The sequence below is a fragment of the Magallana gigas genome, chromosome 6, assembly GCF_963853765.1.
Source record: "Magallana gigas chromosome 6, xbMagGiga1.1, whole genome shotgun sequence".
Classification (NCBI taxonomy): Eukaryota; Metazoa; Mollusca; class Bivalvia; order Ostreida; family Ostreidae; genus Magallana; species Magallana gigas.
The window spans coordinates 8,342,158-8,369,884 of record NC_088858.1 but is presented as its reverse complement, the minus strand read 5'-3'; the positions used below and the strand labels follow the sequence as shown (position 1 = coordinate 8,369,884).

Below are 27,727 nucleotides of genomic sequence, written 5' to 3'. Positions count from 1 at the left end.
TAATAAAATTATCTTTTACTACAAATTTATAACTTTTGCCAAATATGATTGATGACATTATTCAGTTGAAAGTAGATAAAATTTTACTTAGTATAAATGCACATAATGTCATGAAAAAATTAAGAGAACCTTGGGTACTATGACAATTATATCGTAAGAGAGAAGAATGTTTTGTTATGCTTAACATGGAAAGTTTCCCATGCAAACATGATAATATGTTACTTGTAGATATAAAAACAAATTTCATTCATTTGGGGTGAAAATGGATGTTTGACCTGTTAATGGATTTTGTAAAGAACTTTAAACATTGTGCTTTGAGGCAGAGGATTAGATAGTGAAGGGTCTTCATTAGCAGTTAGCAATGATATTTGAAAGGGTTGCAATGTTAACTTAGCTTAATAAGTTAACAAAATATTTATTGGAATGATTACATTCTCCAGGTATATTGAAATTTTAATTTGTATGTGATTTGAGAGAAGGATATCAATTTAAATCTGTGGGGGACTGCAAATTAAATTGTATGCCAGCTAGCTGGTTGAGATGGGGTTACCATTGAGTACTAGTATTTCCAAATTTCAATTCTATTTGAGACAGCTTTTTTATTTAAAGATTTAAAGTGTCTTGGCTTCTTGTCTTAAAGAAGACAGACTAAATTCACTTTGCACATAGTGTTGCATAAATTATTTAATCTGCATTTTATCCTAGTAACCATATAAATAAGTATCTATCAGATAAAGCTCTTAGTCCTAAAACTATATTTCATTCAATAACTACCTGCTCTCATAAATCAACATGTAAACACTTACAAGTCTTTTTTTTGATTCTGCACAGTATTCTTAACAGATATTTAAAAGGATATTTGACTAAACTGAACTTTGATGTACATGCCCCCTATAGGTAATGCCTTTTTTTAAAAAAAAAGAAAAAAAAGAATCAAGTAAACTTCAAAACAAAAAATTGTTTTCGTTTGCAAAATTTGCAAAAATGTATTTTCTTTCAAAACAAAAAAGGGGTTCACTATCATTGACAATTTTTAGTTTAATACATGTGAATTTTACACATCAGATTTGTTTTAATGATGTTCTGCTTCTCTGATTATGAAATCAATACCCTAGCTATCTTGTGGCAGCATGTTTTATAGCATTTCATAATACTGTGACTGCCACATAACTTTAAATTGATACAAACTTTCAATTAAGTTCTTTTTCTATGATGAAAGGAACAGGACATTTAATTATTTAACATTGTGGAATAATTCCTTAAGTAGAGACCCAAATGCTAACACCTTATAGTTCTCTATTTCATTATCTGTCAACATTTTTGTTGTGACACATACGCTGCAACCGTTTTCACGTTACCATTCAAATTTTAGATACAGGTACATGTACATCAAAGTCATACCACTTTGTCTTTAATATAATGCATATGTAATATATGTATGCACCCTTTAACATGTGTTAAGTCCATTACTTTTCATGGTACTTGTAATTCTTGCATATTTTAATATGATGGTAGCATTGTTTGTTTGATTTTACCATTTTTTTTCTATTCCTTCCAAAAAATATACAATTAATTACTGTTGGTAATTAAGTTGATCTTTTAGTGGCATCAGTCAGTGTACATGTATTGCTTATCAATAAAGACTCATAAAGACACTTTGTTTCTGCACCCATTTTACTTTAACTGCGAAGACCTCCACATGCATTGCCCACTCTGTCTGTGACAGTTCAGTTTTCTATTGCTGTCAATACTTAAGAAACCTTAGCTAAGAATAAATTTAATGACATAAAAACAAGAATATACATTTATTGTACTGATGCCTGGCAAGCTCACAAGCCATTGATTTATCATTTCTTCTGTTTTAATGTTTCTCTTTACCTACCTGGCAATTTAGAGGGAGTTTATGTGATGTTTTCTATTATATGTCTATTGGTGTATGAATTAAATATTTAAACTTAAATTGTATTAAAAAAACTGAATTTTTGATACATGTAATTGGAATGTGATGGTTAAATTGCAAACAATGATGAACAATGACATTTTTGCAATGGTAAATTATTACCGTAGTACAGGTAAATTACTCAAGCAATTTATTCCTAATACATTGTACCTTAATCCATATTTTTTTCATGGGTCGCAAAATGTGCAAAAAATTGGGTGAAGTGTATCAAAATATTGCATTAGTCGATTTTTGTAATTTGAAAATTTTTAAGTAGCATACACTTTTGACTTAATTTTTGCGTTATGTGTAATGCATATTGTAGTTTTTTGCTATGTGAAATTGAAAAAAGATGAAAAATGGATCATTTGGAAAATAAACAGACGTATGGTATGCTGTATTTCTGTAACTAAGAGTCATGTGAAGTTTCGATAAAATTTGATTGACCTATTTAAAGCTTAACCATTACTTGTAACAATTGAAAGTTATTGAAATAATAACATTTTCATTGTTCCTTTTAAAGGGACTTGGACACGATTTGAGATCAAAAATTTTATTTTTATTTTTTATGTATAAAATGGTTAACTGGTGCATTTTAAATGATTGACCAAAATATCAAATGTTGAAGTCAAGTTACAAGTGAGATACAGAGGTAAGAATTGATATTTATGTAAACAAAGCTCGAGTCTTATAGTTGTTTACAAAAAATGTAATGTAGAATTTTACCATTTCTTAGACAAAATGACATGTAAAAAACAATTTAAACTAATTCAATATCTTCATAAATACTATTATCAACAAAAGAAAGTTATATTTGATTGAAACTTACACCAATAGAACACATATGTAAAAATGACAATATTCATGCTTTGTTTACAAATTAAAGAATTATGAACTCCGTATCTTGCTTATTACTTGATATTTGAGTTTCAAATTTTGACATAGTATTATAAATTTCTATATTTATCAGTATAAACATTAAAAATGGAAAAACAAAATTTGGAAATTTTAAGTCAAATCGTGTCCAAGTCCCTTTAACATACTCTGTGCTTGTATAAAATAATCATTATATGAACTTAATTTAAACTTTATATTTCTTTTAGCTTGTATTTAGCACGCACAATTAATGTATGTCTTATAAATTGATATAGACATTTAAGATGACTGTAAACATGGATTTGTAGTCAGCTGTAGCCATCAAATTAGCCTAATAATTGTTTTTATAGATACAAAAATGTATTTAAACTGAGTCCTGAAACCTTCTAAATGTATATGTAATTTTGAACCATTTTGTATTTTTTTTTCAAAAATATTTTCAAATTTGACAGATTCATTTAAGTCTGGAGCTCAGACTACAAGTAGATGTAGTAAGATTATGTCTGAGTCTTGCAGATTGAGAGATCAATTGGCTTCTCATTACAAGACTATTGGGTTTTTAAAGTATTGCAACTGAGGTGATATAGAATGATAGACCAATACCCCTTTAAAAATGATAAATTCTTCTTTAAAGTTTGTCTTTCTTTAAATTCATACTGAAAATGATTTACTCACTGTGCTTCTTAAATTTTACTGCTCCTGATTTTTTTGCCTGTTTTTATATGAATAGAAGATCCACATTGGTTTCGATGCTCTATGTAAGGTTTATTGAACTTCAGAGATATTTGCCTAAAGGTATCCCCTCTTCATCAAGAAGTGAAGAAAGTATAGATAATTAGAGAGATGAGGATTGGTCTTGGTTATTGAGAGCAGCTAGGAGTAGCAGGAATGATGACAGGCTGCAGGCTAATAGATACCAGAAATCCTTCATTTTTGTTGTCAGAGTAAGGGATGCATTTTATTGGAGAATAAGAAATCACTTATTTGGAGGAAGTCTGAGTTGAACGGGTAATAATGCATCTTTATAAATTTCCTCTCCAGGGAGTGATATGTAAAAGTAAAAAAATATTATATGGATAATCAATTTGATCTTGTGGAAGAGCTGTCTATCAAATTTATATTTGGATATTTAATATCAATTCGAGTGTCATAATGTAACATATTTAATAACCCCACTATTTTGAGGTTGTTTTGATTATAGATTTAAAGCTTTTGTTGAAGAACTTTTTTCCACTGATCCATTAAGTGCTTCTGTCGAGTGCTTTCCAATGTTAGTTGTGAAGCTGTTCACTACATATACGTTGAAGTGAAAACAGTCAGATGAAAACTATCAGATTTTTTAGTCCAAATTCTTGAATTGTTGAATTTACCCATAAAAAGGCATGTGCAATTTAAAGTTATACTTGCTCTGAGCTTGTTTTCAAGCTTTGGCCTTAAAATATGTTTTTTCTGCAGTTTCATTGCAAATGTTGACCTTATGTAAAATAACTAAATAGACCATGTACTGTATAAACACGTGCATAACTTCTGGCACATTACAGTGCATGCTTAAGCTGTGGCAACAAACTTCACAGTGTTTATTAAATAGATCTAACAGGAACACTACTGCTGTTGAAATACTGTACATGGTTTAAGATTCGGACATTTAAAACTGATTGATAAAATGGTTAACCAGCGATTTAAAACTCAACAGTAAAGGTTTTGAAAGTTTGTTTAACATTGTAAGATATTGAATTTCGACATGATGTGCAAAGCTAGGTGGACAATAACTCCAACCTCTCATCACTGGCTGGGTGGTAACTCTTTGCAGGGAATCTGTCAATACTACAGAATGGATGGTTCCCAAAATAAATCAAGATTACAGTGCAATTATCTAAAGAATATGTTTTTGATAAATTATACACACTACTAGTGTTAAATGGGTTCAATCTGGGCCATGTTTGACTGGTTTAGGAAATAGATGTACTGCCTGTCAGATTTTTTGTAAATGCCTACAACTGTTATAATTATATTTCACATCAAAAAAATCATAATTAGAAAATTTAGGGTTCTTTTTTATGTATATTACTCCTTTATGTAGCAAAGAAATAAGTTTATTCATTCCTGGTTATTAAATATGTCACTCATAGCTATATACAAACAGTTAATTCATAAATGGTGATTCAATAGGGCATTTTTTAATTTATCATCAAGTGTGGTGAGTAGTGTGTGACACACTTATTTCCCTTAGAAAGCTTAAATATTAAAATCATAAACAGAAATAAAGCTATATGTGGAGAAAGCACAGGAGAGTCAAGGTCATAGGGAAGTTCAAGGCCAAAATAAGGAAATACCAGTAAATAAATTGGTATTTTTATTTAAAATTTTGAACATTTTCTAAGAAACAGCTAAATGCAAATTAAGGAAAATGCAAAGTCAAGGTCATAGGAATGTCAAGGTCAGAAATTAATGTAACAGTTGCTCTTATCCACATGTATCTCTGTAGTTCATACATAAAATATTTCTGTCAATGTCCTTGTTTCTAGCTAGAAAGTAAGCTAAATACTGAGGTGAATACAGAGTGTGAGTAAAAGAACAGAGGGACCACAGACATTCAAGGACTGTATGGCCTGTGGGGTATAATAATAGCACTGTTTATATGTCTGGATGCCAGCTGTATATGTAATTGGAAATTTTACTGCAGATTTTCACAAACCAATACAGTACATGTTCTGTTGACTTTGTATTATACGCTATTGTTATTGACAAAATTCGCTAACAATTAACCTCTGCCTATGAGTATTTATCATAGGACACCATTAAATTAAGGCAAATAAACAAAATGATTTCTTGCTTTTGGAATTGATTATAGAGGACTACAACTGCAAACATGAAATAATGCAAATAATACTACGTTTAACAATAGTTTAATGAAACAGAAATGAATCTATTTTATGTTGCATACTAGGTTTTCATGCAAGCAATAAAACAAATGTTTTAATTTTTTAAGTGTCTTTGCCTGTGATAACACTATGTATCAATTTTGTACTATACAGTCCAATTATGTATCAATTTTGTACTAATTCAAATGATTCATAATTTAGGCGCAAGTCGAGTTTGCTTATTTATATTCAATTATTTAATCGTACAACTGTTGAAAAATATATAATATATGTAATAAGGAATAATTCTTTGAATATTATGTGGTGATAATTTTTGTTGGGTGTGACCAAATTTATCATAAAACCCTTCGGGCTTGGATTTGATCATGCCCCGACCAAAATTATCACCTCCTAATACTAAAAAAATGATTCCTTATTCCTTACTAAAAAAATTCAGTTTCTGTGTGCTCAAGAAGAAGTCATGCATATATATCTGCAATTGCAGGTTTAAAAAAATCTGTAGGTTTAATACTTGAGTGTAACAATGATCATAATCAAAAGAGCATTAACATGTACTAGTTCTTCATGCAGGCATGTAATGATCATAATGATCAAAAGTGCATTCACATGTATTAGGTTTTTCTTGCAAGTACAAGTACTAAAAAAAGGGCTGTCTGTATTAAATTGAAGTAAAATAAATCTGGAATGGATTTTGTTTTAATCATAATCCTAAGTCTGTTATATATATATTGTAGATACTTTCATCAAGTTTTGCCAATGAACAATAGAGATCATAGTGGTCTTGGCCCGCGCTGTGGACTGAGAAGTCAGTGAACCGTGTACGCCGGAGCCAGCAACAGGTGGGGAGCAAATCTGTGTTACTGTTCTTACTCTATTTGTTGATTGCAACCTAGGTGTATCGTGCTCTACTGGGGTTGAGACTAGGAAATCACTGCCAAACTCTTCTTAATCACAATTAATCTGACTTGTTCACATGTACTGAAAGCTTTTATTTGTATGATTTTTAGCCTTTGTTCGTTTTAAAGTGATCGAAGCAAGTTAATACTCTGAGGCTTTCTTTATGTAACAAATGAAGCAAGATAAAATGTACTCTGAACATTGTGCCTTCATTAAGTGGTCTTCTGCTATGTTTCCCTTATGCATGACCTATTTTTGTTCAGGCTTCAGGTCTGAGAAAATATTTTATTTTATTTTGACAAATAAAGTAATGAATGCGAAAATTATATAATATACATGTATATACATTCCAAACTTCTGCATGTCTCATATTTTAGTAAGAGGTGTCAAAGGAAATCTGCATGCACTACCAGAAGATTTAAACATTTTGTTGACATTCAAAACTTAATGTAAAAATGGATTATTTACATGTAATTTTAATATACATGTGATGAAAACAGAATTTCTTTAAGAACAAATTCTTTTTAGAATCGGTCAGTTTAATAAAAGACTTGATAAGTTTATGACAGTGATATGATTTAGCAAAATGCTCTTACCTGTGATCATTTTAAAAGAAGACTTATATTTATTTGTCGCTGTCATAAATCGAGGGCAAAGTCACAATTCATTACCTGCTAGATTAAGTGGGCAGTTTGAGGTGATTTGAGGCCATTGATCACACTGCCACCAATCACAATTGGTTTCTTTTATGTGAGCTTCTTTGGAAATCTCATCAAATATGTATTATCTATTCCTGCTGTACAGGTCCTGAACATGTTGGACTGATATAGGCAAAGGTTGATACAATGTAGTAGACTTTCTTTTGTTCAAATCAAAACCTGTCTGTTATTTTGTCAAACTTACTTGGAGATTAATGATGCAACTAAAGAGAATCCCATAATACTTTGTTTCATTTGGAAAATGATTGAGGCACACAAGTCTTGGATTTCTTCCATTGGCATTTCAGGATTTAATTTTCTTTTGTGATGTTCAGCATGAAGTGAATTTGATTGAATTAGAAAAATGTTCAGGAAAAATGTCATTTACATTGTTGATGATTAATTATTTCAGTATATGGAGACTGCTGTGGAATAATGTGCATTATTAATGCATCAAAAATACTGTTACACATTGATTGCCAATCTGTTTAATGGTACGTGATATATCTCCCTGGAATTAGATAATTTGGGTTTCTTTTATTTCTTGTGGATCATTGAAATAATGCCTGTGTCTTTAATTTTCCAAGCCGGAAAATGAAAGGCCACTTTTTTCTAGTTTAATACACAATCCATACTATAGGATACTAATCAAAGCTTTGTAAAATCGAAAAATCAGAATATTGAGTACTGGTATAGAGAGGGAATAGATAATCTGAAAAGTTTGGTTTTTTAACATATACATGCTAACTTGTTTGCAAAATGTTAAATTTTTATTGCAATTTAATTTTTTTTCAATTTTTTTTTTTACCTAAAATTCAAATTTTAAGAAAGGTTACTTACTGCAAAATGTTGCATGAACCTCAGTGTAGAATCTCCTGAACTCCCAGAAGCTTTTTTGTATCAGTACATAATAGTATCTTATTCAGAAATACAACATTATGGCATGGGGAAAGTTGGTAATAATAAAACATCAGAATTGTGGGTGTTGAGTAATTCATTAAATCAACACAAATATTAATAACATACACAACAATGGCTATGAATGATTTGCATGCAGTTCACTCATCAAAATATCCTTTCAACAATACTAGTATATCATAATACTGGTATTTAGATATAATAAAAAATTGAGTAAAACATATATGCTGATATACTTTCAAAAGTTTTGGAGGTTTGATATTTTTGGGAATTCCTCTCGCTATATAAAGTTTCAAATGTTTATGGATCTAAGTTCCTATGAATATTAGTAAAATTCATTTATTTTTCAGAGTTATTAAGAAAGTTTCCTTTCTAACAAAATGATAACCCCCCCCCCCCCCCCCTGTAAATTTGAATGTTGAAATTGATCATTATGTCTTTAAAATAATATTAAGGGTTTCTCTTTAACAAGTAGCCCAATAAAGTGCATTAACCTGACATCAAAAGTATTTATCAAACTTAGTTTAATATACATTTAAGTGTATGATAGACAATATGCAGGAGCTTCTGATTGGAGATTTGGTAACTTTTATCAAGAAATACAAAATTTTATTCGATATTGTGCAGCATCAGGACACACCATTGTTGGCATTGGACCCTAAAGAAAATCTCTAGTTCTTTGTTCAATTTGTTGAAAAACTTTAACCAGCCAAAGACTTTGAAGAAAACTTGCATGTACACAGTATATTTGTACTGGAAGAAATTGATTTTAAGCCATGTTTGAAGCATTGCTTGGATATGGGTGCCAGTGTTTGTAGATATAGGCTTATATTGATTAATGCTGGTTTGTTAATTTCCTTTTCGAAAGCACTTTGCTTAAAGAAATGGAACCAATTTTCAAATCAGACACCAATTAGGCACTAAGCACTAGATCAAGCAGTTGTAGGTTTTGCAACAAGGTTTTGGTGTAAAAACCTTCAGGAGTTGTGAAATGAGACTCTTCTGGTAGCAGATACGGAAGGTAAATCAATTTCCATGTAGTCTTCAGGCCTAATTAAACAATCAAGACAAGGGTGAAAAAAATGCTAGGAAATGAGCAGTTAGTTGCATGAATGAGTATATTGAGCAGATTGTCTCCTCTTCTACTCTGATTACGTTGCTGTAGGAATATATATTAGATTTTAATCAATAGGATGGAAACTTTGACAGGCCTCCATCCAATGATCCCTCATCTTTGTGCCAAGGACACTACTGAGAGGATTTACAAGTTACTTGTCTTCAAATGGCTCAGTGCTGAAAGTGATCCTGTTCTTGATTTTGTGGAATCTACAGGGTGATGAATAGAAAACTTTATTGTAAACGATTGGAATAAATTAATCTGGAGTTTAAAATTTCAATGATTTTGGTAAGAGTAGATTTATGTGATTTTCTTAACAATGACTGATGCAGCATTATATCTTAAAAAGTACAAAATATTGCCATAATGTTCTTGAAAAGCCCGTGTCTGTAGATACATTATTTTACTTAGATCTTTTGGTGAAAAATGTATAGAAGAGAGATAATTAAATTATAAGTTCAGTTGGTCAGACATAACATTCAGAGCTGAAGAAATGAAAAGAACTTTCACTTATTTTACTTTCTTTAAATATGTTTTGGTTTGGGAAGCATCTGTTAGCAAAGCTAACTAAACTGACTTGTTTTTTTGTTAGGGCTGGAGTTCAAATCCCCTTGTTATGTCCAGTATTGATCTTCTTTGGACAGTTTCCATTATGAGCTGGTGAAGCTTTTTTCACCTGTTACTGATGCATTGATAAATGCAAGCGGAAATATGAAAAATTAATATTGTGATTTGTGTGGAATATGGTATGTAGTAGGAAAACCACTGTACGTATAGGTAGTCTCTGCCCCATCAGCTCACTGACAGTAACAGGAAAGGTTGTTGTAGTTGTAAACATTCATTGTATAGTACATATATACAGCACATAGGGTGTTGTGAATAGGAAGTAACAATTCTAATAAGCCATGTTTCCATGCATGTACAATAATACAATAAGTACTCTGGGTTTCCATGTAGGTAATTATATAAATGAGAGCAGGATATATCATTTCATACCATAGTACCATGTTTAAATTATGTCTTAATGGATATGTGTACTTTTATTTATTTTGATGAATTTGTTAAATGATTTCTGATAATCAAGCTTTGAAGTACTGTTAGTGCAAATCTATTAAGTTTTCTGTGTTTTAATTGAGCGATGCTTCTCTCTATTATGTTGACTGCTGTCACAGTGTGGTGTCCTGGTTATCAAGAAACTTGTTTTATTAAGCCAGGATTCAATTAGTTGGCAATATGTTCTAATAATCTATTAAGAATTCTTTCTGTTTGTTTTCATGTGTTCCCCAAATGCTGTTGGATTCTCTAATAATTGTGTTGCCACAAACCAAGCTTTGATACACTAGGTAACCCCTTTTGTAGTAACATCTTGAACAGGACAGTGAGCTTGATTTGTTTTACTGGATTGCCAAGAACTAATTGGATTATATTTGCAAATGCATATATGTATAGCTTCTAAACTTTGTTTAATTCAGTTGACCATATGCTTTCACATTTTCTGATATTTATTTATGATTATTTGTGTCCAAAAAAATTCCAACTTTTAACATCTTCAAAATCGATCTTAGTTTGGTGCATACAAAATCTTTGTCAGGACTTTTTAATATTTCAAGAAACAATTTTTTATAATTTTGAATTCAAATGCAAGACCCTTTAACATGATTTAGATATAGAAAAAGTGTGGTACATGTACATTTAAGGTCAAATTATAAAAAACTATGAATTTAAAAAAAAAAATGCAAAAAGCATTAAAGGGGCATGGTCACTATTTTGGTCAAAAATTATTTTTCCGGATTTAATATTTACAATGCTTCAGAAAGGCATTTTTAAAAGGCAACCAAAATTTGAGTGTCATTTGTTGAGTTATAAGGGAGTTACAGAGCTTGAAATTCTTCCCTATGTAAACAAAGTGTTTGTTTACATTTTGAATGTTGAAGTAAAAATTTCAGTTTCAAATCTAAAACAAATTTGTTAAACGTTAGGAACTGTTTATCTATGCTTAAAATAAATAAAAAGATAGACAAATAAGCTGGAAAAAGAGTTTTTGCTGGTAAATTGAAACAAAAACAGGGCATGAGCCTTGTTTACATGACAAAGAATTGTGAGCCCCGTATCTTGCTTATAACTCTACGAATGACTCTCAAATTTCATTTGATCATTAGAAATGCATTTTAAAGCATTGTAAATAACAAAAACATAAAAAAGAATTTGACCAAAATTGTGACCATGCCCCTTTAAGCAAGACGTCATATTGACCTTGTATGACCTTGTCTTTATGATCTTAAAGGACTATATATGGTTTGAGCCTAAAATGGCCCCCCAAAATGAACATTGTCATTTTACTGTAAGTCTTTGTTTTATTTGTACAAATATACATTTGAAGTTTTTTCATCATTTTCATTTTGATTTTAGTGCCCCCAATTTAAAAATATGACATCATAAAGTTTACCTTTTCCCGCCATTTTCGCATTTTTAGCATAAAACGGCTTGTTTTGAGGCAGTTTTTCTTTAAGGAAACATTGAGCGACTACTTGAACAAACAAAATATTTTCACCAAAGATGTATCTTTCCAATAGTTATAATTGACATAAAGTTCGTTCTTGTTCAAAGAGTCGCTCTATATTTCCCAGTCGAAAAAAGATAAGAAAAATGTCAATTTTTGGTTGATTTTGATTGAATTATAAAAATAGCGTCACTTCTGACGTCATATACTGCCAGTGAGTGCACATAAATTAAATAAATAGGTGAAAAACATATTTCATATCAACTCTTTTATAAAATAACACAACAAATTAATGTACCTGAATCATTTTAAAAATAGCGAAATTTGGGGGCCTAATTTGACTAATGTCATAAATAGTTCTTTGGTATTTTCTATTTTAAATTACCTTTAATTTTGTTTTACTATACTACTATTCTAGTTAATCCATCAGTTACATATTTTTATTGTTGATGAGGCAAACATTGCCATATATTTACATTCAGTGTATATTTCCCCTTATGTTTGCATTGGAAATCTGAATTCTTTTAGTTTTTTAAGCTCAATATTAGAATCCTTTGATATCTTAGAAGTTTTTTCTTGGTCCCATGGAGTCAAGTTAACAAAATTAGACAGTTTATACAGTGTATAATTGATATCTGTAAATGTATGATATTTTGCGTGCATATATAATGATTGGTGGTAAAAGGATGTTTCAGCGAGTTCGTATGGATTTGAATGTTCCCAAATACACATATACATATATGCATGGCATTTGATTTTGCAGAAGCAGATATCAGTCAAAATGCTAAATAAAACACACACTGTAACACATTCAAATGTAATAAGTTTACAGTTTCTTCTTATTCAATTCTTATTGTGCATCCATTTTGTATATTTTTCAGGATACCAAAAGTTTAAGCAACTTTAAATAGGCCACAATGTCAATCAGCCACTTTAGCTACTACAGCAATGGCTATGTGGTGGAGTACCTGGACAATGGAACAGACCAGTGTAAAAGCTGGATACTACTTCCAGCTGAAAATCTTTGGCCCGCAGCTCTCAGGGGTTTCCTGTACATCGTAGCTCTTGTGTATTTCTTTCTGGGTGTGGCCATAGCATCGGACATTTTCATGGCAAGTATTGAAACCATAACCAGCAAGAAGAAGAAAATAATGGTGTATGATGCAGAAAAGAAAGAAACAGTGGAAAGGGAAGTCTTAGTTTGGAATGAGACTGTGGCCAACTTGACTCTTATGGCCCTAGGTAGCAGCGCTCCCGAAATCATTCTAGCATTAGGAGAGACTGCCCTCAAATTAGGTCAAGAGGTTGTCGAAGATTCTTTAGGAACTTTCACTATTATAGGAAGTGCTGCATTTAATTTATTAATTATTACATCTATATGTATTGTGAGTGTCCCCACCCCAGATATCAAAAGGATTAATGAATTTGCTGTGTTCTTTGTTACTGCTGGATGGTCTATTTGGGCCTACATTTGGATGTTGATTGTAGTGAATTATTCTAGTCCTGGGGAAATTGAGCCATGGGAGGCTTGGGTGACCCTGGCCTATATGCCAATATTTGTTCTCCATGCATATTTAGTGGATTATGGATGCAAGTGCTGCAAAAAGAAAAAGGTGGAGGATGAAGAAGGATCTCAGGTAAATCATGATTAATACATTGATAAAAAAAAAATAAGCAGAATTCTACTTTATTTTTTACATATGAGAGAATCCATCTAACCATTTTACATCCAATTTATTTTTACATTGCTTGTATGAAATCTTGAGAATTGTCAGATCAAATCATTCGCCAGTTTTAGAAATAAGCCACGTATAATTTATTGCATTGAAAAGCGTGATTGAAAATAAACTATACATTTTAATGCCATTTTCATAAGAGAAGGTATTCAAACAGAGACTGTCCCTTTCATTCAATTTGTAAAGTAATACATCACCATTTCACAGCTTTACATTTTCTGAATACAAATTCAATACAATCATTTCACAACATTCATGATTTAATTAAACAAAATTTTCAATATTTAATATATAATACTATACTACTATTCTAGTTAATCCGTCAGTTACATATTTTTATTGTTGATGAGGCAAACATTGCCATGTATTTACATTCAGTGTATATTTAAGAAATAAGGTATCATTTTTGGATGTATATCGGGATATAAATACGGGTTGGTCACATGATCAAATCCCATAGAGCCCAAAGGGCTTTATGGAAGATTTGATCACGTACCAACCCGTATTTATATCCCGATATACATCCAAAAATGATACCTTATTTCTTATATTTACATTTGTTGCAAATTATAACACTAACAATGCTCCATACTTCCTCTTTTGTGATGACCGAGAAAGCCACTTCGATTAAGATGACGTAACAAAAAATAGTACAACAATGTTGCAAGTATTTGATTATCATGATAAATAAATATGACACTACTTTTGACATGACATCTATTATTTATTAAAACAAAGTGAAACAGAAATGTACAATAGACAAAAACAATTGAAGCTTGGCAGAATAGCACCACTTCTGTTGAAGTCGCAGAGCAGTTGGAAATTTGAAAACAAAACGAACAAAAGTTGAGTCAGAGTCTACTTTGGCATTTTTAGGGGAAACTCTATCGCAGAATCATATTCAAAAGCAATATGATTTTCCTTTGACATTATATAGGAAAGCTATTTTAATTTCTAAGTTCTTTTTACGGAACAAAACGGACAGAGAAGGACAAGGAGTTAAATTTGACCGTGATCTGTGAATGAACTAGACACGAAAGGTCTGTGATATTGCGTTTGCGATTTTGGTCAAGGCTTGTGAAAAAGTCAGAAATGAATTTAACTGAATTACTCCTTTGACAAATTGCGATTGTAATTTTCAAGAACACCTCGTTTCGATGTCGATCAAAAACATTATTCTGTTTACAGGCCTTTCTTCCCTAAATCATCTATCCCTCGCAATTAATGTTATATTTTTTTTTAGAAATGAATGAATAAAACTTCCGATAACAAAATACAGATACGTTTATTTTTTATGCCTAAACTTTGTTTTCATTTAATACGATATCTATATAATATTAATAGGTGTGTTTCAGCACAAGTCGGTTAGTTTGAGCACATAGAAAAAGTAGTGACCTAGATAATTCATGCGCTACTTTCCCCTCTTGACCCATAATGATGTTATGCAGAAATAACAGTGGATTGCGCAAACAGTACGTGTTATATGTAAATATTTCCCATTATGTTTGCAATGGAAATCTGTGACATTCAATTTTCTATGAATTCATTTGCTAATTCATGTGCCATGAGCACTTAGATACAAACGTCTTCACGTGTTTTGAGTATATTTATTTTTGTAAGATTAAATGAAACTTTTAATCTTACATAACCAAATTGATATGTACTTTTGAAAAACCATCATATATATATATATATATATATATATATATATATATATATATATATATATATATCTACTCCTCAATAAAAAAGATATTTCTCCACAAAGTTTCTGGCACAAAATTTTTTGTCGCGGAAGCTATAACTAAATAACATGTTAATATGACTGTTCAATGTGTGTTTCATATCCCTGACTAAGAGCACAAATAATGACTTCATAGTATTTATATAAATAGTTTATATATTGATGTATTTACAAGATGGAAATGTAGTTTTGATATAAGATTCTATACATCCATGAGTTATTCGGCCCTTTTCAGAGCATCTAGCCCAATACTGCGCCACTATTACCGTCTTAGTAGTACCTTGATTTATGTAAACTGTAAATTTCAGCAGTAAGATAGTGGGATTTTTTTCATTTTAGAGAATAAATCGACATGTATTTTCAACATACCCCAGTATGTGCATACCTGATTTAAAAAAATAATCTAAAGTGATGCCAGAAAATCTTAAGAAAGAATGATAAACAAGTAGAGTTCAGATGTTCATAACTTTGAAATGTTTGTCATTAGGTTTGGACTAATATGTCAGATATTCATTTGGCTGTGTGCAAATATAATTATAGGAGCTGATATATTAATGTTATGCAGATGGTGTAACCTTGAATTAACCAACCTTTCACTCTCATATGGAAAGAGGTACATTAAGACCACCTTTCATTTGAGAAACTTGTTTGATAACAGATACAGATCTCATCGCATTGCTCAGCCTCTCTGCTTTCTCCTCCCCTGATCCTGTATGCTTGTTTTTATGTTGATGAGGTGTCAAAAAAATTCTGTGCATGACAGATTTAGCAGAACATGAAGGTGTATTCAGTGGAAAATCTTAAAGAAGATCAGTGAGGTCTTGGCATTACTTCAAGATGGAGACAACATTTCTGTTGGTGGATATTGTACCTTTATCAATACATTCGCCCATACTCAATTTTTCATTTACTTCAGCAGATGTAGATAACTCATGATCTGATTTATTTAAAAAAGTCATTATTGTCTTAATTTTTCAGAAAGAAACCAAAGCTGATAGTATATTTTCCCTATATTGTTGTGTATGGTAGTGACTTGCAAAGTACAATTTGATTTAATCTCATTTAGAATCATTTATATGCACATATTATCTTTGGATGTGCCATTCCCCAACCCTCATACTATGAAACTCTAAGACTGCCTGTCTGTGTTATTTTTAGTTTAGATTATTGCTGCTTCTGTTTATGTATGGAATGACCATTATCCTTAGAAAATACCTTATACTTTAGAAAAGCAATAACACTTGCAACCATTAGATGTAATTAAGCATTTGCAAATTGGTAAAGATGAAAGTGTTGTTCAAGTTATGCTGGCATTGAGACAAGGAGAGGTTTCTTGTCACGAAAATGATTCCATTTAGATTAAATGTGGAAATTGGATTCATGTCATAGTGTAATTTTGACCATCACCCTGTTCTTATAAATATAGAATTTACTTAATATGACATTCAGATGCCCAAGTAATGATTGACTCTCTTTTATCATTTTTTTGGTATAATAACGTGTTGATTAAACTGTTCCACTTAAATGAATAAAGAGATGAGTCGACAGTATCAGTCAAATTTTTAAAGTCAAAAACAAAGGGGTATTCTGTAACTATTTAAATGACTGTGTAAATGGCTCAATTATATCTGACAATACTCCTTACAGCAGTTGTTCACTCCAACACAAGGACAGGCCTCTTCTTTATAATTATGATCAGAATATTTAAAGGTTAAATTGGTCTTCTTTAATTTAATATTATAGATTCATCATGCCTGATTGGTTCTCTGTACAATGCCTTTGCACAGGAAATCTATTTGATCTCTTACGTAGTCTCCTTACATCTGATAAGATTATCTAATTGCCCGAAGACTGATCTAGCTTAGAGCCTGATACACTGTGCACTGTTGGTGGGAGCATCTAGCAGTGCTTATGGAAATTATCACAGTATTCAACAGGAGCTCACAGAGAATTGTTTTATTTTATTTTACACAGTGGTGATATATGTCAGAAGATGAAGTAAACACTTGGGTTTTGGAGAGGGATTTTCTGTATTGAAAGCTTTCTACCATAGATACACGTATATATAGGTAGCATGTTTGCTCGCTCAGCAGTGATCTTTGTTGCTTCTGTATAATTTGCCTTCACCTTCATGGGACTGCAAAGGAGTTTTCTCTCAAGAAAGCTTTACCCTGCATTCAATTGATTTTTAACTTTCCAGAGAGAGTGGTATTTTGTTTCCTTTAACTCTCTAACTTTTCTCAAATCAAGTGAAATTCTATCAACATGGTGTACGAATTGAAAACGGAATATGGTGACCGGGGATATGTGGTGGAGTATCTGGCAACAAATGAGTCGGAATACTGTAAGAGCTGGCTGCTTCTACCCGCGGAGAATCTGTGGTCAGAATATGTCCGGGGCATCCTATACTTGATGTGTATGTTCTACTTCTTCCTTGGTGTAGCCATCTCTTCAGATATATTCATGAACAGTATTGAAGTTTTGACCAGCAAGAAAAGAACAGTAAAACAATGGGATCCAGAGAAAAATGAAATGAAAGAGGTGCAAGTGTTTATATGGAATGAAACGGTTGCAAATCTTACCCTTATGGCTCTAGGAAGTAGTGCTCCAGAAATTCTTCTAGCAACTTTTGAATCTATTGGATCTCTTGGAGTAGACAATTCAGACAAAGACTCTTTAGGAACATTTACCATCATTGGAAGTGCTGCATTTAACCTTTTGATAATAACATCAGTATGTGTGGTTAGTGTAAAAGGAGAAGAAGCCAAATACATTAAGGAGTTTGGAGTCTTTTTGCTGACTGCTGTTTGGTCATTGTGGGCTTATATTTGGTTGCTGCTAGTTGTTCAGTATATCTCCCCGGGGGAAGTTGAACCCTGGGAGGCTTGGGTCACCTTTTTATACATGCCGGTTTTTGTCTTCCTGGCCTATGCCACAGACAATGGATGGTGGAGAGATAAATGTAGCAAAAAAAATGAAGTTGATGCTCAGGAACCAAAGCAAATGGTAAGTTATAATATTAAGGCCAATCAGACAGATGTATGGAAAGGAACTAGAGGAAATAATTCAATCACTGGATAATCAGTACAATTCAATTATTAGAAGATGGAAGTGTATTTGCCATTAGTCCTGTGTTAGGAGCTTAAATTGTGTTTCCCATTAATAATATTAGATTTCATGTTTCTTGGTTTTCTTTATTTTCAATGAATTTTTATGAGCAATTTAATTGAATTTTGCAGGATTTTGTACAATGTATATTTCTGGTGGCATTTGAGAATGATAGGCTGTTATAAAAGTATCAGTATAAAAATGTGTCAAAACTTTAAAGACATTTCTCACCTTGGGGCATAATGTGTTGTTAAATTATTTCAGTCAAAATAGAAATGTTCCATCTAAAGATTGAATTTTAGTAAAAATTGCATGATATGCAAGGCAAGACTCCAACTGAGAAACTAGATGATATATATAATGCATCCAAAATCAAAGAAATAGTGTACAGGGCATTCAAATAATTTTTTCAATATGACTAAATAATAAGTATTGGCATTTAAGCTTTGGAAAGGTTCTAGTGCTTGACACGGTGTACAATGGCGCATGATGGGGTCAATTACTCTTTTGAATAGCAGTATTTCACAAATGAATTCATCAGAACAGTTTTGAGGATTTCAGATAAGAATGAATTGATCTTCATGCACTAGAAGTTAGACCTATTAAATAGGAATCCTTGAGGTACTTATCAAACTGCTGTGTTCACCATGGTCTTGTTTCTTCACTGAAAGCAACCACTGCTGATACGAGTTGTGGGGAAAGTACCATAGAACTGATGTTGTTCAAATTGTTGAATCAAAAAGCATTTATTATAGTAATTATTCTTATTTTACTCCACAATGCTCCTTTAAAGCAATATGTGCTGTAATTTTCATGTTGAATTTTTTTTTAAGAAAATGTTATTTTCTACTAAAATGACAAAAATATCATGGTTTTTAAATTTCTGTTAGCTCTGTATTTGAAGGAAAAGCCATTAAGAAGCCTTAATTGGAGCAAAATTGAATAATTGTCGTCCTGTACAAAAATTGATCTGCTATATATTCCTTATAACTGAAATATTTCCCCATACAAAAAATAACGATTTTTACAAAACATTTTTTTCATCATACTAGCCGGTTTTTGCAGCAAAATAAAATTCTAAAAAATACAGCTCATATTGCTTTAAAATGATTACTGGGGCATACATTTCTTTCTCTTTTTTTTTTTTTTCGATATTTCAAAATCTTGCCATGGAATCTCTTGATAAATTAGACAATTAATAATCAGAGAGAGAGAGAGAGAGAGAGAAACACACACACACAGAGACAAACACAGCAAAGAAATAAATAAATATTGAACAAAATTTAATTCGTTATCTAGCAGATTTATTATCTTGCATGAACACAACTGCTTATCCATCAGTGTATAAACTTCGATATAGCCTTAATTTGCTTTCAGCATTTTATTTACAAGCTATTCTTATTCTAATGTCAGGTACACAAATATGTTAAGAGGACTGGATGGTCATGGCCATAGTTAGGCTGAATTTACCTCCTTTATATGAAGAACTTTGTATAAAAATATAGAAAAATACTAAAATTCTTAAACTAAATTATTTTGATTTTTTTTTTGCTAAATAATAGTTCATATGGCCCAAAAAATCATATTGAAAAGTTTATCGCAGATCTTATGGTTATTTGTTGACAAATAAGTCTCCTTAAGCCATCATTCTAAGATTTAATCTCCTTAAGCCATCATTCTAAGATTTAATCTACATTTCACACCAAAACTTTAACATACCATATACTACTAAACAGAGTTTAATCCCAAACTTTGTAATAAATTAAATTTTTTACCTTGATGTTAATCATACATTTGGAGTAATATTACCTGGTAAATGTAATAATTAATGGCCCATGGGCCTCCTATTACCAGTACACAGTTACTTAATAATGTATCATCAAAGTTATGTATTGTATGAGTACAATCTGATTTGTTTGTGGTAGGATCACATCAGGATCATGACCCACCAGCAGAGAAGGGGCTCCTTTGCTGGACATGCCACTGCAGGAAAAGAACTTCATATGCTGGAAATGGAAAAACAACAGAAATTAAGGTAATTCAGTTTCATGGTTGGCTTGAATAATTCATTCTTTTGCCAGTCGCCATGCAAATTAAAATAACATCACCCTCCAATCATTCCCCAACATCATCTGAAATAGAATCATTTATTGCCTAAAAATCACCTATTTGTCATAAATATTAAGTTTTTCTTGTTTGCACACATGCTTACAAAAAAATTATCAGTGAGATCAAAATTGATGCGGTCAATAACACTCAAGTTATCTTTGGTTTTCAAGATCCCCAGCAGGGGCTGGTGATGATGAGATTGATGGATCTCAGCAACTCAAATTTGATTTGTGAATCTTAAACCTGCACAAGAAGTGTACATCTTTTATAGCCACCTGAGACACACCATCTGCAGCATTCCTCTGAAACAAGACCAGTTTTTGTAACCTGTGCCATGTTTTTATTCAATTTCTTTTACCAAGAAGCCACACCATCATCTTCACTTTAATAATGACTTGACTTTATCTTTTGACTGTGTGGTGTTATCGGTGATCACACCTTCTCTTTCCTGATACATTAGCAAACTGCCAATATCTTTATGACTTACTCAAATCAGAACTAGGCTGCATAATAAAGCATCAAAAATTGCAGTCAAAATGAAAAAAAAATATGTATGTATTTTTTATTCATAAAAATAAAGACAGAAAAAAGAGAGAAATAGAACTGCTGGGTGTTTTACTGTACTAAAATCATTGTGATGGGCTGGATATGATATAATATTTTTGTTTCAGTGTGCTCAGCCTGAATTCTCTTGATAAAAAATCAAGGTAAGACAGAAATATACCTTCCTCTGTAGCAGTTCAGGCCAAGTAACAAGCGATGGCTTCATTTGGCACTTTGTTAATTTTCAAATCCAGTGTAGAGTCTATTTAACAGCAACCCATTAACTGATTTTAATTACACACCTTGTATCACTTGAAACCGCAACGATGTTCTTGTAAGTGCTTGGGCTCTCTTTCATATTTATCCTCTGCATCTCACCATTTGCATGAACACAGAGTGGCAGAAATGTGTGCTGAAAAATGTTTACACATTCTATTGTCTTTGTTACCTACTGTTGTTTACATGAGAAAAAAACCAGTTAGACGTGATTTATGCTTATATTTTTTGTACTGTTGTAGATTCCCCTTATTGAATGTATTGTTCTTTTTTACTTCTTTTTAAAATTCTTAAGCTTTTTTTACATGCTTAAAAGATCGTTAGTGTCTGTCTGTATTTGTTGCAAAATTCATTTGAAGTACCCAGAATAGTTATGTCCCAGAACATTGTCTTTATATCACACTGAGACTTCATTTTCATGTGATTATATGATGTTGCAATGTTCTGGCATAATTTGAGGTTTGAATTATATTTTTGGTGTGTAAAACATTTGTGATTTTGAGAAATCAAGTACAGCTTCGGTTGTGTGAGTGGCATACAAGTTAATGACAGAATGTTCTGTCATTCATGTCCCCCCAGAGAAGGCAGCTTCTCCTAACAGTGCTGTAAACAGTAATCAGGGAGAGATTAACTTGATCTGGCCAGGAGTAAGTTCTGGCCAATTATTCTCCTGACTAACATGGAAGTGGGGCTTGCTTTATAAATCAGGGTATTAGCACAGCTCTTCTGTTATAACTGTCTCCTGTATGTGCCCTTGTTGTCTACTAAGGCAGTATCTCTATAGTTCATCTGAACTCCTCAGTCAGTGGGGATCCTCTGGACTCTGGCAGGGAGCTGGGGGATCATGTATCATCTTATCATAGTGTACCTATCTGCCTGCTCCCTCTTGGTAGCTCCTGCTGTGCACGGGAGCATGATCTATGGCACTTTGATATGTTGCCCGTGTAAGATGGTTCTATATGCATGGATACTATGCTTTTTAAACTTAGTCTGCTGTAAATGCTTATTGCTATAGCTGCTTTTGTATATGATACACCTACATATATTTCAATACTGCGCATGACAAGGCAATGCTATAGGGTGAATCAATAGATCTGGATCTGTCATTTATTTCTATAGTGAATTGTTTTCAAAACTATGTTTTATACTTGTAAATAAGAAAATATATTCATGATTCACCAAAAGCTTTATCCAGATGAAGTATATATCCTAATTTCCTGAATTGAAAATACTTTATCTTGTCATCTTTAATTGCATTTTAGTTTGCTAGGTCAGTTATTTTTTTAGAGAAAAAGAAGTGAAGGGGGAGGGGTTTTTTTTTTATCCCTGATTTTTAGTTTACATTATTTTAGTGAAATGTCATCAGAGATATCTGCAGAAGTGCATACTTGTAAATGACATCAAAGTTGAAGTATTGGATTTGGAGTATATTTTCATCACACTACAGTTACGACTAGTGTTTACTTATTGTTTCACCTGGATACTTCAAAAATATTGACTAAACTATAGCAATCAATGGGTAGCACCTCAAGTTGTTTACTCTTGGTGGCTGTTCAAACTACTGGACCATGTAACGAACATTTTAAATTCAATATTTTAAATAAAACTTTTCTTTTCATTGATTGTAAGGATTATTATTTAGTGCTTTGCAATTTCCTTGACATTAGCTTGAGAAAATTCAGATTTCTTTTTTTGGGTTAATGTGATATGAATATTAAATATATTTAGGAGAATGTACACAATGAAACTTGTGTACATCAATTGATCACAATGGGGGAAAGAAATCAATTGAAAGAGAATAGATTGAATAACAGTATTATGGAGTTTTCTTAAGATTAAATAATTTCTTTTTGATATTTAAGTGTTATAAGAAGGAATGTATTGTTGTATGTTACTCATTGTATGAATGCTTATACAGCCATTGTACTGAATGATCCCTATGTTGTCTGCATTACGATGAAAATTCATAACCTTTGTGTTAGAATTTTGACAGTATCCATACATAAAGCTTTCACCCTCCTGTTTCTAAACTTCATGGCAAGCCATCTGCTTTGCATCATTTAGATTAAATTAATTTCCAGAACATGGCAGCAATTAAATTTTGAGCCTTTGACAGTGTGTAATTTATAGATGGGTATTCTGATGGTATTGTGATGCTATTAAGTGTATGCATCTCAGGGAAATGTAAGCACTAATCTCTGCATGCAGCTTCCTTGAAAATTTTAATGGTAACAAATTGTACTGCATTGTTTTTCAAGATCAGATGATCATCTTCATCCTTATGGCAATGACCGTCAACATTCTATATCTCCTGGTTTGAAATCTGCCAAAGACATCAATGTGTCTATAGACAGCGACAGGGACAGGTAATGTCTGCCTCTGATCCAATTAGCCAGAGCCTGATAATATATGACACTGCTACTCATTAGCCTACTATTCCTTCGACACTTGCTGCATAATTCAGTAACTCTTTTGTGTGTGAGTTGTAAATATCTACTAGCTCCAATACGGGTGAGAACATTTTAACTTGAGCAAAGACAGCTAAATAACTGTAGGCATTTGATTGGTAGTAGACCAGCTTTTGCAGGTTGCTAGGGCTTCTCTCAGAACCAGGGAACTCTTAGTTTGAATATAAAAGTCAGTGTGTTAAGGAAAGGGAACCAGTAGATGGCTGACTAGACTGTGACAAATATCACAGTGTTTTCAGAGTGTCTTTGATCAGTGTCTTTATATATAGATGCATTGTTTGTGTTGTGTGGACACATATCACAACTCTAGCAACCATGAATTTTTGCACTTTTTGATTTGAGGAATTATTTTGAATCTACACGTGTCATCCCTCTTTTAATATATTTTTATTCAGGTCATTTTATTTTATGTTAAAAGTTCGTTTAGTTCTGCTTGTTTTATTTCTGTCTTTCTGATTGACTCAATTTTGCAAATATATGCTTTTATAAGGCAGATTTTACAACTCTTGCTTATTTTTAATGTGTAGATGGAGGATTATTTTCAACTTAATTTGGTCTCTTAAAAGCTTGTTCTCTGATATATAATAATAGTACATTTATATGTATTAAAATTTCTTCAAATTGCTTGGTTTCTTGTATAAACAAATTTTAATTGAATCAATTTAGTATGAATTTCTATTTTTCACGAAACTTTTAATGTCGATCAGAACAACAACAAAAAATTACTTGAAATATCTTTTTTCTGTGTATGTATTTGATAAGATATTAAGGATATCTTGGTGACTTTTGATATCATTACATCATACCTGTTGTTGTGCACTAATCAGCATGAAGCATGATATACTCCTATAAATATATAGTGTAAGGCACCCTGAAAATAATGGTATAAATTTAGCAGGCATGTGTTGTTCTAATTTATCACCTAACTGGATAAAATCTTAGTAAAATTTGTGTGGATAAACATGATTTTTATGAACTCAATTTTAAGAATTACCGATGTTAAAAATGTATTTAGTTTTTTGGTCATGATGCACCAGTTTCATATTAGAAGCATATATTGAAGCAAATGTTTAGAACAGTTTTGAGATACAAATTTCGAAAGAGAATGATATCACATAAATGCTTTGTTTCAATGGCTTGAAACCACACAGGAATTTAAAGTACAGTCAAAATCAGATGCTCTGTAGAGCAATTACCCCATAAAAATCATTTAGTTTCCTATTATCTCATTAAAATCTATGTCATCCATTGAAAACCATACATTTGTGACGTCGGACCATGTTGCAAATCTTGTTATAGAATGTTCAAAACGTTGATAAGCAACGGGGCCGATTAAAGACCAAAGTAGCAGTTGATTTTGCATTTCAAGCAAGACAATGACCCTGGCCTCCAATTTGTGCAGAACAAACGCCATCTCTTTAATATATAGACATTAATTCCAATAATATTTAGGACACAGGGTCTTTGTCTTATGATTTAATTGATATACTTTACAAGAGGTAATTATCCCGCTGTCTTCAGTATTACTGAAGCATAAGAAGACCACTGTGTCCTTTGATAAGTTGGCAAGGTTTTGTTTTTAGATACAAATGACCTGAATGCTGCACGATTACATTACACATCGATATCATCAGATACTGGTATACATAGTGATTTTGAAATCTCTTATAAAAGAAAATTGGAATCTGGTATCAACCAACATGGTTACCAGATCTGTTTATTGATACACAGTCAAAAATATTGATAAAAAATACAAAGACCCAACAATTTAATATATTGCATGATATTTTGATTTGAATTAATTTCAAACTCAATTTCTTAATTATAGATTATTTGATTTTTCAGGTATTATTTCTTGAATTAAAAATTGCAAAAACTTATAAATAGTTTGTTTCAGAAAGTGTTTGAAAGTGACTTGTTATAAACATACATGTAAATAAATAACTGGTATTGAATTTGGCTTGAATAGCATCAGCCATACCTGCTCAGGAACCCCTCCTCCATTGTCAACAGATTTCCTTCAAGGACCATCACAAGCAAGCATATAGTAAATATTCAATTGGATGTACGTTTCTACTTGCAGTCATGAAAAAGAACATGACCAGGCCAATGCAGAGGATCGGCTGGTCAAGATGGACAAGGGGAAAGACCAGCAACAGACTTTTGCTCGAGCAAGGTAAAGATTTGTGGTGGCCCTTAGACACTGTATTAACTGTGTAGGGATATGTACATGGGTTATCACATTGTCAAAACCTACAGCCAGTCTCGCTTATAACATTCGTGTAACTGGCCATGAGTTTCTTACAGTAAGGGTCATAGATGTGGTTATTGACTCCCCTTTCCAATCATTTATCTTTAGGAATGTTGTATTGCATGAATTGATTGATTTAGTTGGGAGGCCTTTGTTGAGTGCAGATGATTTTATACAATATCTTGTTTGTAGTATTGGATAAGGATTGCTTTATATAATTTGTTATATTACAAGTAGCAACTAACTAATTAAGGCAAATATGCCTCAACTACTGGTAGATAAATGTACCATGAAACATTTCACAACCCATTCTCAGCTGTGCAGTCAAAATAAATGATTTTAACTGAGATAAATAGGCAGTGAAATTCCCACAGTGCTTGTAGTAAATGTGGATGGAGCCAGAGCGTGAACTCGGATTACACAATTACATGCTCCATTTCCTTGTATCAACAGTTATTTACAGTTGTTTCCCCTAAAAATTATTAATAACCGACCACTTAGATTATTTCAGGTTAGTCAATTGCAACATAAAGATAAACCCAAGTGAAATAAAATTAAGTGATCCCATCTTTATGTATTATCCATGTAATATAACTTATAAGTAGATTTTCTGTAACAGCTCAAGGAAGTCTTATGTAAGGTAATCATATAGAGCAGTCCCTTGATCTATATCTGCCCATTGATGGAGTCAGCGTTGCATGTGCTGATGACTTACTATATGAATTCAAAACATGAATTTCATTACAACTGTAGACAAAATGCACCTTTCCAACTTTTTCACAGCTTTATAAATACAGTTTTAAAAATACCATTCCAGATCTCAAGAGATTAACTAACCTATGTATGTAATGCACTTCTAACACTAATTTAATGTGAATAACATGCTTATAACAGGATTTGCTACTATAGAGCTTGGTAATCTTAGATTAATGTGGTGTAAATACTTGGGTCAGGAACCTCTCCTATAGTCCACCCTTATAGTACATTACCTCAATGAATTTGGGTTATTTAAGATATACCACAAATTAGTAGTTTTTTGCTAGATTGTAAATTAGGAAATCTAGTTTTTCGATTTACTATTGAATCATGTATGAATTTGTCAATGTATTTTGTTTCAACCTTAGTTATTTTGTTAAAGCATGATTAACATAAGATCTTCATTTCATTTTGAATGTAAAGCTCATTGTATGAATAGACTAACTTTATCAGAGGTGTGCCTAATTTCTTCTGTTTTTATTTATCAAATATTAATTGATTGGTATATAGAAAATCCAAATTATCAGTCCTTGTTACCAATTAACTGTCTTATAATTTTGTCTTTACCAATTTGTTGTTTTATGGTGTAGAAATCATAAAAAAATCAACACCAGTATAATGAACAAGGCTAGGTATGTAAAACTCTACGGCAAATGCATCATAGCACTTGCTGCTAGGGGAGTTCTGTAGCATCTCACTGTGCTAGCAGAGTGCATGACACTTTTCTCTAGCTAGCAGTAGTTTGTTTCCACCTTTCCTTATGTTCTGTTGAGATTTGTAGCTGTGTTGTTGTTTTTTCGTGCATCTTTTCTGTATTTGAACTTTTAAAGATGAATTCTATTCAGATTTATCTAAATTACATTTATATGTTTTGCTGATGTGGATTATTTGTTAAGGAAACGATTTCAT

The 27,727-nt window shown here is 31.9% G+C and overlaps 1 protein-coding gene across 15 annotated transcripts in view; it reads left to right on the top strand.

Annotated features, from left to right (window-relative positions):
- The window catches only part of LOC105340116 (sodium/calcium exchanger 1), a 49,507-nt gene that overhangs the window by 10,507 nt on the left and 11,273 nt on the right, over positions 1-27,727 (top strand). For 3 of the 15 annotated variants that reach the window (XM_011445982.4, XM_011445984.4, XM_011445981.4), the window contains 7 exons: positions 6,432-6,536; positions 12,709-13,464; positions 20,341-20,450; positions 21,196-21,231; positions 23,602-23,709; positions 25,895-25,987; positions 27,409-27,450. In XM_011445982.4, coding sequence (XP_011444284.3) covers positions 12,745-13,464; positions 20,341-20,450; positions 21,196-21,231; positions 23,602-23,709; positions 25,895-25,987; positions 27,409-27,450 — 1,109 coding nt within the window. In that variant the 5' untranslated portion in view covers positions 6,432-6,536; positions 12,709-12,744. Of the gene's footprint in view, positions 1-6,431; positions 6,537-9,115; positions 9,232-9,461; positions 9,616-12,708; positions 13,465-17,152; positions 18,314-20,340; positions 20,451-21,195; positions 21,232-23,601; positions 23,710-25,894; positions 25,988-27,408; positions 27,451-27,727 lie in introns of those variants that run through there. The other 12 variants (XM_066088781.1, XM_066088780.1, XM_066088782.1 and 9 more) reach the window with 12 other exon arrangements.